A 14584-nucleotide genomic window follows, 5' to 3' on the forward strand; every position below is an offset into this window, starting at 1 on the left:
TCATAAAGCAGAACAACATTACCAGACATAATATAGATATTCGGGGAGATGAGTTGCCAAATATTGTACTTGAGACAAAGTAGTTTGACCAAGATATATCCGAACAGACGTGGAAAACCATTGCTAACAATCAATAAATTCCTCATTTAATCACAGGACTAGTCACTATATATTGTTATGTTGATTGTCATTATGTGAAAGGTAGTCAGATATATTCGAAACTCCAAGAGAGCCAGAAAACAAAGACATCGAGGTTCTTGCATCCAACCTCATCTAGCGCCTCGAAGACATACAGTATCACAATCAAATTTAAGATTGAATTGTGTTGTTAGCTCATAATTCAAAGTATGTGTTAGTATGATAGAAGCATTAACCTCTGTGCTGAGATATACATTATTTGTGAAATTATAAATTGGGGATTTGAGCTCATTTGAGCGCAGTCTATTATAGAAAGTTACCTAACCAATCACTAGAGTATAATTATCAGTAGCTGTCAGTAAAACTATAAGTTTTACTCCACACTTCAACCATTTATTTACCATCGTCGATCGAGAATAATCGTACAAATGGGCATTAGAAAACAATTCGATCCTGATATTTACGTCCACCTAACCATTTCAGAGTACCTAACCCAATTGTTATCCCGCCAATGTACAATATTTATAGAATTTATTAAAAGGCTAATTATTAAGCTTATTAGAATTTCAAAAATATATTGATTGTGTTATCAACCAAATCGAACAAGTACTTACTCCGATGCTGCTACATTTCTAGCTAAAAATAAACCTCCAGCAGAACAGCTGGAACTTTCCATCAAATTAATTTTTAGGAGGTATAAAGATTATGGAAAGTAATTTATTATCCACAGTCAATATCCAACAAAACTCAAGTAGTAATCAATAAGAAATATCGTATACAATATTGGACTAATGAAGTGAAAGCAAATTGTATATTGCAGGTCACAAGAAAATATTGATGTAAATTGGTGTTATTTGAAAGATTGTTGTTACTAGTAAATAATAATTAACTTGTAATTTTATATAAATATTGAATATTAACACCTGTCTAAAATATTTTCCCATCATACTTTAGCCAAGGGGCTTTCTGTACATCTTTCGTTTATTAATGATTTCCATTTCAGAATTCTGGAACCTCATACGAGCGTATACAGGTCTATTGGTGGTCAGTTAATAGTCTCCAAAAAGTGTTTGTGGGCAATCTTGTGGGCAATCTCTTCTTGCAATCATGTAAGATATGGTCAATTATTTCAGGTTCTCTAATACAGTATCTAAAGTTTTTTTACTTTGTGTAAAAGTTTCCCTCGACTGGCGCGTGTCCAATATGGAATTCTCTATGACCCAAAGCTGATTTCTGCTTGTTTGACGCAGTACTTCAGCCCATTAGTGCATGTTCCTTTAGTGAGAGTTATGTTAGGCTTTTTTCCGCTCGTGGTCGATGATTTTTGGCACTCTTACTGCCGGCTCTGGACCGAAATATTTTGTAGCTGATCCTGTTCTCATAACTACATCGGCTCTTGCATTACCGTGTATTTTCTAATGACCTGCAACTTATATCAGTGTGAGATTGTTATGTTTCGCCAGTTTATCGAGTTGGAATTGTCTTGTATGTATGTATTGTTGGCAGAGTCTTTGCATTCTCATACTAGCCACATATTAGAACTTTAATCCCTCTAAATGTTTCCTTCTAGAACAGGACAGTACATATGTCGTTGCTATTAGCTCATCCATAACCAGATTCTGTAAGAGGGACATAAAACTCCCTACTGCGGATAGTCTCTGGTTACTTTTGCTGATACTGTATTCCACAGTAACGTTGCGGGTATCACACAGCGCTTTAGCATGAAGTCTATTCGTTTAAAATTTGTTTTTACTAACAATTTGAGACTATTCACCCTTGTAATGGCATTCTAGGATGCGTTTTTAAATAAACATGGATGAAAAGAACTAGGATCTATTCTTGGTTTTTCAGAATTTTATTAATTCTTTGTACAAGATGATTTAATTTTCTTAGACAGTTCCTGATATGTTCTTCATTAATCTCTTTCTTGAGGACGTAGGTGCGTATCCGTAGGGCTAAGGCATATTATTAGGATCGACTGCAGATAAGTCTGCTTACTTTTACATGACCTTCATGTAAACAGTCTATTTCTTGGTATAATTATTAGCATCGCCCATCCACAGGGTGCCTAAGCTAAAATTCTGTTTTATGGAACTGTAAAAGTTGATTCTTTTTTCCGATGGAAACCTTATTTATTGCTTGTTCTAGTTTGTGGACAATAGGCCTGATCTGGTTGAGTATTAGAATATTGCCTGTGTAGTACTATTATATTGAATACTTTTCGTAAATTTCTGTATAAACTAGTCTACTTGTTAGAGTTCTTTGATTTTAAAGCGAATCGTTGTTGCGGGCCGATATAGTATTTTTTACCCTTGTATTTAACCATTGCCATTCTGGTTTTGTGTATTTTTTTTGGTTTCATAATCCAGCGGATATTCATGATTCTTCTCCTATGTATATCGTCAGAGGTCCGAATAGATATGTTTTAATAATTAATTTAGAGTCACTTACTTTCCGAACGCCTTATGGACAAATATTTTTGGGCAGGATAAAATCCACGACGAGATTCGCCCCTCTGATCGCTCTTGTTAGATTTTTGTTTTGGAATTAATTGTGAGTGTCCCTCTGAGCCATCTCTTTTATTGCTTATCCTTTTGTCTATTATTTATTCTCACGAGTTAGGACGAAATACTATCAGATAATATTACTAATAATAATTTATAATTTATTCATCCTGAAAGATTATTTACATGATATAGGACAAGTCGAGTAAAAAAAACCAAATCGATATTTTTGACTTAAGACCTTTTTACTTATCAGTATAGAATTGATATATGTGTTAGATTAAATTTTACAGAAAAAAATATAATTCATATCAAATAGATCTACTTAAAAACTTTAGTTTTAATAATTACTTTGTTTCTCAGTGTAACTATAACTTGACTACTGTTTTGAACGACTTCTTAATTACTTTCCTTAGTGTACTAAGTAGTTTACCTGTCATTCTCTTTCCGAAATTTCTGTCCTACGAACATCAAAGGTACCGACAAAGCTTTCGCTTCTTGTTGGGCGGTGAATTCTGTGGTTTGACCAACGTCATTGAGATGTAATCAATTTTGGACAGATAATGAGTGCAGACGAAAAATTAAGATTTGGATGATAGTCAGGTAAAGAAATTAAAAAATTGGTTTCGGAAAATGTCCCATTGAACACGCAGAGGTCCAGAAGCTCTATTTGGACCCAATTTTCAAAGTTCCTACCGGGTGAGAAATTTTACGCTTGAAAGATGTACTACCATAACGGAACTAACAAAAATTCTCGAGGATTATGCCTTTAACATAAAAAAAGGCAATGGCGAAGAATATAAAGAGTTATCTGTTAAGTCAATGTGGAATACTACAGCAAAAATGGTACACGAAAAATATTTTACGGAGTACGGCATAAAAATAGACCCTTTCACAGATATATCTTTTCAATATACAAGATTGGCCAGAGGTACCACGCGGAGGGAGTTTCAAAGTGTTCAAGAAAAAAGAAAACTCAGTTTAAAAGCATTATCAACCAAAGAACTATTAAAAATCATCCAAAGCTACGACGAGGAAACCCCCGTTGGACCACAAAAAAAAATATTTCACCTTTGCTTATTTGAACTTGTTTGGAGAGGCAATCAGACCGTAAACTGCAAGATTATTCGCTTTTTTCAGAAAGAAATTTGATGTTATGGGAGAATTTATGGGCCGAAATTAATTCTACAGCATTTTTTCCAAAACAATTCAAGGCGGTCCGAAAAGTTTGGCAAGCATCAAATGACTGGTAAGAATCAAACGAAAATCTATGCCTAGTTAGATTGTTTTTGAAATTAATAGAAAAAGGGGGACCAAAGATTTTATCAATCAGACTCTTTCTTACCGTTCACCCCAACTAGAAGGATGGATCTTGGTTCAAAAACCACTTGTCCACTTGAAATCAACACCATATCTAAGTGGCCAAAAATATCAGCTAAAAAAATTGGAATAGACACAAAATAACATAAAATAACAAACCATTCTCATCGATCTTCAGTTGTGTTAGCCTTGTTCGCCGAGCAAAGTGTTTCTGAACAGGAGTTAATTCAAAATTAATGGGCCACTTAAATTCCACTGGATTCCAATCACCTCCAGAAGTTGATCGAAAATCTCAGAACAACAAACGAAGTTGGACCTTCGAGATCCCAAATGCTACAGGTCAATAACTAGGTCTATAAATGATCACAACTTCGAAGTGGTTAAAGAATTTAAATATCTAGGAGCAACAATCACAAATGACAACAAACTAGAGCGAGAATAATAGCAGGAAACAGATCTTTCTTTACAATGCAACATCTAATTAAGTCAAAACTTCTCTCACCAGATACAAAAATCCGGATATATAAGACCATAATACGAGCAGCAGTCGCGTATGGAAGCGAAACAAACAGCATGACAGCGTGACAAACGAATGGAGGGGCAGATACAATAACGATATAGTCAGATATATAAAGGCCAAAAGACTCAGATGGGCAGGGCATGTGATACGCAGTAACGACAATCGCCTTATCAAAAATGTGTTCTGGGAAAGGCCAGAGGGAAGAAGCTCTGTAGGGCGGCCTAGAAAAAGGTGAAAAGATGCAGTCAAAGAAGATCTAGAGAAAATGGGAGTGCGAAAATGGAAATTACTGGCACACGACCGACAAACATGAAAGAGAATAGTAAACGCGGCAAAGACTCACGAAGAGTTGTAGCGCCATTGATGATGGTGACAGGTCAATAATATACAAAATCATGCTTTGGTAGAAAAGAATGGGCAAACTACTATATCTTATAATAATTGAACATTTAATATTAACAAATAATAAATAAAGGTTATGTTTCGTTGATATGGTGCATTAATTGTCTCATGAAATAGTCTTATCGAATATCATTCGAGTGAAAATTATTTAAGGCAAAAATTTTCTTCTGATTTTATTCACGTTTGTTGTCTTTTGGCAATTTTCGCTTACGAAATTTTGACAAAATCACAGGACTGACTTCTCGTTATTTACCTGTCAACATTTATTTCGCGAAAATTGCCAGGCAACAAACTTTCATACCAATCGAAAATATTGCCGACAAAATTTTCTCTCTTATGATATTATATACGAATATCTATGTGTGCAGAACGCGTTTTTAATTTTCCAATTGATATCCTCAATTATTACTATTAGCTAATAAATAGTAATCGTAAACTTATAAAATCGATTTAATATTTATAATACTGTTTTTACATAAATATTTTAAAGTTTAAAATAAATTATGAAAACAGTGTACCTTTTTCTAAGTGTATAACAAATACTGCAACACTGCAATGTTATCTTCTATAAGGTTTATAAGATAAGTCGACTAGTTGCATACCTTGTAATATAGTTCAGCGATAAAACCATAAATTTCTTAAATATATGCAGAATGTAGCTTAACGGTCGGAACTGGCTGTAATTGCAATTTCAAGCTTCAGCCAGCTACAAAAAATAAATTAGTTATTTAAAGAAAATAGGACAGCGGTGTACGATATTAAAAGGTGCTAGGGCATTATTTTCATTTGCGGATATTTAATATAGGGAAATGAAAATATTTTTTCTAGCCCATCTAAATCCTACATTATATTTGTACTGACTTAAATTAAAAATCAGGAAATGGTTCTCAACAGAATGCCTAATGGCAATTTTTATACAGTGCTAGTCAAAAGTCCGTTCCCCCCTCCCTCGTATCTTTCGAACGGTTATACTTATAATGGTGAAATTTGGAGAGAGATAATAAACAGACGTAGGCTTCTTATCTAGTCATAACAAGTGACGTAATAGTGACGGATGACGTTACAGCGCCACTGTGATAGGTAATTTTAAATAGCACCTTATGGCAAGTGATACCTCATTTGAAAGGTATTGAAAATACCTATTTAACTATACTTGATTTATTTCAGTTTAAGCTCATTCTGATGAATAAATAAAATAAATATTAAAATTGTAGTTTCTCATTTAACTAATAAATATTTAAACCTACGCCTCTGGTTACTGGTCAAGAAGTTGACGTTTTTCAATTCTCTAATTGTTTTTACGTCAACGTCAACTTTTTTGACAATTAACCAGAGACGAACGTTAGAATATTTATTAATTAAATGCACACCACAATTATTTTAATATACCTATTCAATCATACTAATTTTGTTTGAATTTAGGATTGTTTTAACGAATAAATTAAATAAATACTAAAGTTCTAGTTTAGCATTTAATTAATACAGATTCTAACGTCTGCCTTTGGTTATTTTTCAAAAAAGTTAACGTTTGTCAATTCTTTAGTTGTTTTTATTTGCCAAAAGCGTTTATACTTGAATATTTAGTTTCTGTTTCTGCTTAGTTTTGTCAAGTTGTTTTTAATTAGTTGTTCTTATTTCTTATTTAGTTTAATTACTGTTTAACGAGACGTTTAAATTTTTACAAAGGCAGAATGGTACGTACTGTAGCCGACAAAGTAGCAGCTATGTTAATAATTGGTAAATGTGGAAATATTTTCCATGCAGTGGAACGTCTTTTTAATGAGAGCTACCCCGGTCGCCATACATCGAGAACTTATTTGAGGCAGCTTCTTCGGAAGTTTAAACAAGCAGGTAGTGTTCAAGGTGTCAAAAGATCTGGTCGACCAACAATTGGTGATGACAAAAAAATTGACATAATTTTAGAAATGGTAGTGAACCCTACTTCTTCTACAGCCCAAGTTGCATCTATCTATGGAATCAGTCAAAAGACTGTACACCGAGTGTTGACTGAAAATAAATTGCATCCATACAAATTAAAAATTGTGCACCAACTTTCAGATGATGACACCGACCGAAGACTAGAATTCTGTGAAAATTTGTTCAATAAAATTAACCAACAGCCCGATTACATAAAAACAATTTATTTGTTTTAGTAACGAAAGTACTTTTTCTCTCAATGATGGAAACACACACAACATGAGGTATTGGAGTAACACAAATCATTACGTCTTTCGTGAAACACATACTCATTTTCCAAAAAAAAATAAATGTTTGGGCAGATGTTTTGGGAAACCACATAGTTGGGCCTGTTTTTCTCAACACTGACTTAACCGGTGAAGTGTATCTGGATGTGATATGATGGCATGTTACAAAATGCAATCGAACTTTTAATACTTGAAATTCTGGAGGATAATCCAGATGAATTCGGCAACTTGGAAATAACGTTTCTAGAAGATGGTGCTCGTGCACACTATTATAGTGCAGTAAGACGTTACCTAGATGAGGACTATTGTGGTGGATGGATTGGACGACGAAGTACGATAGAATGACCAGCTCGGTCACCGGACCTCTCAGGAGATTCTCTCTCCTGATGCCAAGCACAATGTAGCTTCGCCTATTTTTTAAACTTTTAAACTGTTTGTCCTTGTGTAGTGTAGAGAAATGTACAATTTTATGTTTATGACATTCTTTGATTGTTAGATAGGCCAAAATTGACGAAATGCCCCTGAATATGCTTTAGGAAGCGAAAGTACTTGGGCAAGATTTAATTAATAAAACTGTGCTCAATATCTGCCTTTTATTTGATCAAAGTTTATTCTAAGTCAGTTATTCGTGCAGAAGTTTATTATTAGTTCTCAATTTTCGGTATATTTTGCTGAATTTCGAGCATTACTTAATTGCCCATTCGAAAATGCCCAGCAAATGAAACATACGAAACATAAATACCCGTTAAATAAAAAACAAAATATAATATTACCGACAGGAAACTTATGGACTAAACATACAATCTGAAGAACAAGGTAAAAACCATAACAGAAAACACACCAACAGCTTAAATGAGACATTTCTCTAAATAGATCAAACTATGATAAAATAAATTTAAGAGAATTGGGTGAAGCGGCACTATTTTTGTAAAAAGATAATAACATTTTTATTAATAATTTATTAAACTAGATTTGTTAAAACCAAAAAAAATATACTCAGTGACATTAGAAGTGTTACACCCAGAAGGAATAATTTCTTGAACTTAATTTTGTGGCAACATGGTAGATTTACATCAAGAATGAAACGATAACGTTGTCAAGAATTTTTATTAACAAGTAATCAAAAAAAATTAATAATGTATTTGGAGACCCCGTAGCTGAATACACTCCTGTATACGTTTAGGCATTGACAAAATGAGATGATCGATGTCTGCTTGTGGCACCTCGTTCCAAGCAACTTGAACTTCATGTATTAACTGTGCCAGAGTCTGTGGAGGATGGTGCAAAGTGGACAGTCTTCTTCCCATCATATCCCATACATGTTCGATAGGATTTAAATCCAGATCACGGGGTGGCCACGGCAAAACATTAACGCCAGCTTCTTGGAGAAAGTCCATAGTTTGACGAGCAATATGGGGACGCGCGTTGTATTGCTGAAAAAGGACGTCTCGACGGCCGTCGAGATACGGCAGTAAAGTGGTTTATAAGATGTCATCAACATAACGCGCAGCTGTCAAATTGCCTCGAATAAACACAAGTGGTGATCGGCTACCACAGGCAATAGCCCCCCAAACCATTACTCCAACTGTCCTGTGTACATGTCTCTCAAAAGCAAACCCAAATCCTACGACCAAAATGCATTCCTAAACAGAATCTTAATTCATCGCTGAATGCTACATTACGCCATTCTGCCACCCAATACTGCCGTTCTCTGCACCAATTCAAACGTTGTTGACAGTGATCCGCAGTCAAAGGACGCACTAGTCGTGGGCGAAATGAAACCAGTCCAAAGGCTCGAATGCGAGGATATAGTGTACGCATACTAACAGGTCTACCTACTACTCCAAACCATTGGTCAGCAATTTGACGCGTAGTAGCAAAACGGTCTCGCAGAGCAAGTAATCTAAAGCGCCTATCTTGACACTCGCCTCGGTTGACCAGTAGGTCTTCTTCGTGTTGCTCTACCTTCGTTTGTCCACACACGACAGACACGCATAACCGGCATTGTGGCGTACAATTAACACGAAAGTCTATTTCGCGATACGACAAACCCATATCTCTATAGGCAATAATTCTGCCCCTGTCAAAATCGCTTACATGGTGGTGATTTTGATGTCTACGAACTCGAGGCATTTTCTTACACTGAATACAATTAGACTGAGGAATATTAACTAAAAATTTCTATACAAACCGGTTTTTACAAATCGGTATCTTCACAAAAGGTAAAACTTTGTATGTTTTTAACTTTAAACAAATATTCGTTTTATTTCAGACATGCCAGATTTTGGTCTTCTTTCCAGCAAGACTGTCACCGAAGTCCTCATGTTAGAAATGAAGATGGCCCCCAATGCTAAAACCTATCTTATATCAGGATATCCACGAAATATGCGTGACGTTGTAGAGTACTCAGAAAAGGTAATCATTTTTTTGCACCAGAATAACTTAAAAATTATTTTTAGTTGTTTGTATTGGTTGCCTGTTGGTGTTCCTCTGGTTATAACTTTAAAAAATGCCAAAATTTAATAAATATCATTTTTTAACTATTTTATTTTTATTGTAGATTCAGACTGTTCAAGGTGTGATCCTGATATCATGGAGGCAAAAAGTTTTAGAACGACAAATAGACTATGGTGCCAAATTAGGTCAAGTTGTTTTATCCTTAGCTCGTATGGAACTCAATAATTTCTATCGAAATGTTTTACCTGTGGCCGAGTATTTCGACCAAAGCAATATGCTGATATCGGTAAGCAAATTACTATTAATTATTAACTAGCTTTTGAAAACGAGGAACAAAACAAATAAATTAAGAAAATCTGCTGCTAGGACCGGATAAACAACGAATATTATAAAGATTTTTCCACAACGAGTTTCTTATTTTTTTATTTGGAATGACGTACTCTGTTTTTTTTTTATTTTTCTTATAAATGTAAATCAATTATAGTACTTATGAAAATGATTGATAGCACAAATTTTATTGCACGTGAGATAAAACCAAATATCACATCATAAAACAGTGACGAAGATTTTCTAAAATAAAATATTCAGCATTGTTTTGAAAATGTTTGGGTTTTACCTAACATTTTTAAAGATACCAATTTACTTCAATTTGTGTCTTAAATTTTGTAGTCATTTTTATCAACAAATAATATAAGTACTATTAATCTCATCATCATCATCATCATTCTGGCTTTACAACCCTACGTGGGTCCTAGCCTCCTCAAGAATTTCTCTCCAGTCGTTCTTATCCATCGCCTTTCTCCGCCAAGCACGTATTTCTAGCTAAGCCATTATGTTCCATCCGCATTACATGCCCTATCCACCTCAGTCGTCCTATCTTAATATGTTTTACGATTTCTGGTTCCTGGTATATTCTATAAAGTCCGTATCGTCTTCTCCACACTCCATTATCATTCACTGCTCCATAGATTCGCCTTAGTACTTTTCTTTCGAAACATCCTAACAAGTTTGCATTATTTTTTTTAAGAGACAGGTCTCTGAACCATATGTTAGGACTGGGCGTATTATTGTTTTGTAGAGATTTATTTTTGTATTTCTCGATATAATTGTGGATTAAAGGAGGAAACTGAGCCCAAAACAGTATCTGTTGGCCATGCAAATTTTGCTGTTTTTTTCTGCAGTAGTATTATTTTCAGTATTAAGGAGTGCTTCCAGGTATACAAATTCGTTCATTGCTTTGATGACGTCATTTTCTACTTCTATTTCTACAAGTGGTTGTAGGATTTGTGGTTGCGTGCTTATTTTCATATACTTCGTTTTATTGGTGTTTATTATTAAACCCATTTTTGTTGATGATTCTTTTAATGCTACATACGTCTCTCGTACAGCGTCTTCCGTTGACACAACAATATTGATATAATTAGCATAGACCAGAATTTGCACTGATTTATTATATTTTAAACCAGTGATTGTAATTTGTGACATACGTATTACTTTTTCGAGAGCCAAATTGAACAGTATACAGAAGAGGGGGTCTCTCTGGCGCAGCCCGTTATTTGTTTTAAAAGGTTCAGACAGTTCCCTCTCAATTCGTACTCTACATTCAAATTTTTCAAGAGTTAGTTTTGTTAAATTTACCAACTGATTTGGTATTCCCAGCTCTTTCATTGCTCTGAACATTTCTCTTCTATTTACATAGTCGTAAGCTGCTTTGTAGTCTATAAATATGTAATGAGTATCAATGCCATATTCCCGTGTTTTTTTTTTCAATATTTGTTTCAGAATTGCAATCTGATGAATTGTCGAGTTACCACCTCTGAAACTAGTCTGGTATTTTAATACTATCCGTTCTGCATATGGTACCATACGATAACATAATACTGTGGAAAATATTTTATAACTTAACCAAAGATATCTCCTTTTTTGTGTATGGTGCAAAATATTCCAATATTCCAATCATTGGGGAGGGACTTCTGTATCCACATTTCTTTTATAAGCTGCTGCTACGTAATCTCTACAGGTACAAAATATTTACAATTACCAAAAAGGAGAGGGTCAATTTCTCAGCTCTCAACTTTCTTATAAAGGATTAAAATTTCTAACTGGCAGAACGTATCTTGCAGATTGTGAATCATTTTAGTTAAGAATGGCAGAAAGAAAGAACTGATGGCAATTTGAATCTCATATGATGTGTGGTTTCATCCCTTGGTGATTCTTCTTTCATTGCAGGATCTAAAACTACTGCATTAACACTTTCGTATTAGTTATCATGCTCTCTAACTGTTTGATCTTTTCTTCTACCCTATCGAATGTTCTAGAAACTTCTTCATATTTCTTATTGTTCTTTCTAAAAGTTTCTTCCATCATTTGAGAAACATTTTCACATATCTCGTCGAATCTTCTAGAAACATTTTAGAATTTATCATCGATTATTGGAAAAACATTTTCAAATTTCTCGTCAAATCTTCTAGAAACATTTTCGAATTTATCATCATTCTTTCTAGAAGTTTCCTCAATCAGTTGAGAAACATTTTCGAGTTCCTCATTTATTTTCGTTACAACTGCTTCTTCTGCTGATTGAAGACAGAATGTATCTGGAACATCTCCATTCTTGTTGAGAAAATACCTCAGTCATTCTAGAAGGATCTTCTTGGATCCGCTGCAGTCTTCATCCCGTTTTTCTAGTTGTTCGCGTAACTGTTTTACTGATAGTTCTGCAAGCCGCATCTTTGGTCAAGTATACACGTACTTTTTAAATGTTCTTTCTTACAAGATCACTACCGACCTACGCGGATGTTCCCGACGAACAATACTTTTCAAACGTTCAAAAATATCTGCTAAATTTATTTTTAAACAAATAAATTACCTCACACAGTAACACCACTGTGGCTTTTTACCAATCAAACGAGCGGTTCTAATTTATATAAATATATTTATTTATAAGCTTACAATCAACTAACTAGACTAATATGAGCGCAGATTATACATACAAGTTATTATGTGCTAGAATAATCTAGAATAGTCCACCTCTATTCTCGCTTGTATGAACGTTTGGATCAGTCAGCCGGTCGATACATCATGAACATTCTCGAACACACATCAAAGAATATAGGATACATATAGAAGGACAGTTCAAATGGGCGATTTGCTCACGGTTATTATATTTCTGCTGCATTTTTGTCTTTTCCTTATCTTCCTTAATTTAGCTCATTTCTCAATTTCGAATTTTCAAATTGTAAAAAATAATTCTTTGGTGTATGTGATAAAAAGCAATTCTAGCGTACTAACAAGATTAGGAATTGTTTTTTAATCGAAACACCTTATAATTTTTTTGGGCTTTCTCTCGCAGTGATTGACTTTTAATTAATTTTATGTGTAGTTTATAGAAAGAGGGTTTTAATTATATTATTTGTAGATTTGTACATATTTAAATAAAAAATTTGAGTCACAATATTTTTTCTAAAAATATTCAGTTATTAAAAGTTAAAATAATATTTTATTCTTCACAAAATTAAAAAAAAAAGAAACACACAAATTGAATGCGGTTCTACGACCTCGCGGCATCTACATACGAAAATATCCAAAGTTGCATTTGTTGCCCCACTCTTTCATATTTTAGGAGCAGTAATAGCGCTCACATGACCGCTCTCTAGTGGTACAAATCAGGAACTAAAATCTTGATCAACTTCTGCTTCTTTTCTATAACATGTGTATAACCTTTGCCGAGAATAAAAAAATGACAGTGAAAGATCCTTCTATATGCGTCTATATTTATTGCACACATCATCGTCTCGAGTGATGCAACCATTATATGGGGTACGTCAAAATAAGCTTGTTGATACAATATATATATACAATATATATATATATATATATATATATATATATATATATATATATATATATATATATATATATATATATACCTTTTATAAAGGATTTTTTAAATAAAAAATCTTTTTATTATTCATGATATACAGCCAGCTACAGGAATTTCATTTTCCTTGTGGATTTGAAATACTAAATAGTTTTCCAAACAGTAGAAAACAGCTGATTTCGTTAACATACTATGAAAATACTAGAATATATTAAACGAAAGATTTGAAAGAAAATCAGTCAAACTAGCAAAAAGAGTAACAGCAGTAGTGGCCATAGTGTCAACTGACGAATTTCTTCAAGCACTACAAGAAATAAAAAAATTGATTATCTAATTGGATCAGATATGAAAAACTGTTTTTCTTCTCTCTTAGAATATGATGCAAAGTTAAATAAAAAATTTTACACTTAAGTGAACATGCAGGATAGAAAACTGCTGAAGTTCAACATTAAGAAAAAAAAACTAAAAAATATGTTTCCGTATTGTTTTTATATTCCGTTTTACCATAACCATCGCATATTTCTCCAAATTTAGTACAGTTTTCATTCATTCAACATGAACATTTTTGATATACTTAATTTAATGTTTTGTTTCAGTGATTTGGTCGTAATCTTTAAGACAATCATATATGAATTTTCATTCGCACTAAGAAAATCATCCTCATCATCACTGTCCTTACAAAGTGGAGATGCACTTGAGGGTTTTCCTATTAGGACTTTTAAATAGGCTGACCTTTTCTTTAGTTTAAACCTTTCTTGTTCATTTTCTATCTCTAACTGTTTTTTCACCTTTCCTTTTCTCTTGTCTTCTATGTTTTGCTTTTTTTCTTTTCTTTCTTTTTACTTTTCTTATTTTATCTTAATCCTTGAATCTTTTTAAATTTTTTATAAAAAAGTAACCGGAAGGAGACTGGAACGATACAAAACAATGGCGTCTGAGACGCTTGACCCGACAGTAATTTGCAAAAACTCGCTATATGTATAAATAGTAATAAAAGAGGAAGAATATGTGGGTGATTAAATTGATATAGAAATATTATAAATACCTCTGCCGAGAATATTCGATTTTGGAAAACATTTTTTCCCTGCATAGACGTTTTTATGTTTTCCCATATAAAAAATTTACCGCATTGGTCTTTAGGCCAATAATTATGCACACCCTT

General features: G+C 33.6%; 1 protein-coding gene across 1 annotated transcript in view; it reads left to right on the forward strand.

Annotated features, from left to right (window-relative positions):
• LOC140441718 (uncharacterized) overlaps positions 1-14584 on the forward strand; it is a 115101-nt gene that overhangs the window by 60357 nt on the left and 40160 nt on the right. The window contains exons 4-5 of the mRNA XM_072532604.1: positions 9361-9503; positions 9649-9831. Of these exons, the coding sequence (XP_072388705.1) occupies positions 9361-9503; positions 9649-9831 (326 nt within the window). The remainder of the gene's footprint in view (positions 1-9360; positions 9504-9648; positions 9832-14584) is intronic.

The sequence above is a fragment of the Diabrotica undecimpunctata genome, chromosome 1, assembly GCF_040954645.1.
Source record: "Diabrotica undecimpunctata isolate CICGRU chromosome 1, icDiaUnde3, whole genome shotgun sequence".
Taxonomy (NCBI): domain Eukaryota; kingdom Metazoa; phylum Arthropoda; class Insecta; order Coleoptera; family Chrysomelidae; genus Diabrotica; species Diabrotica undecimpunctata.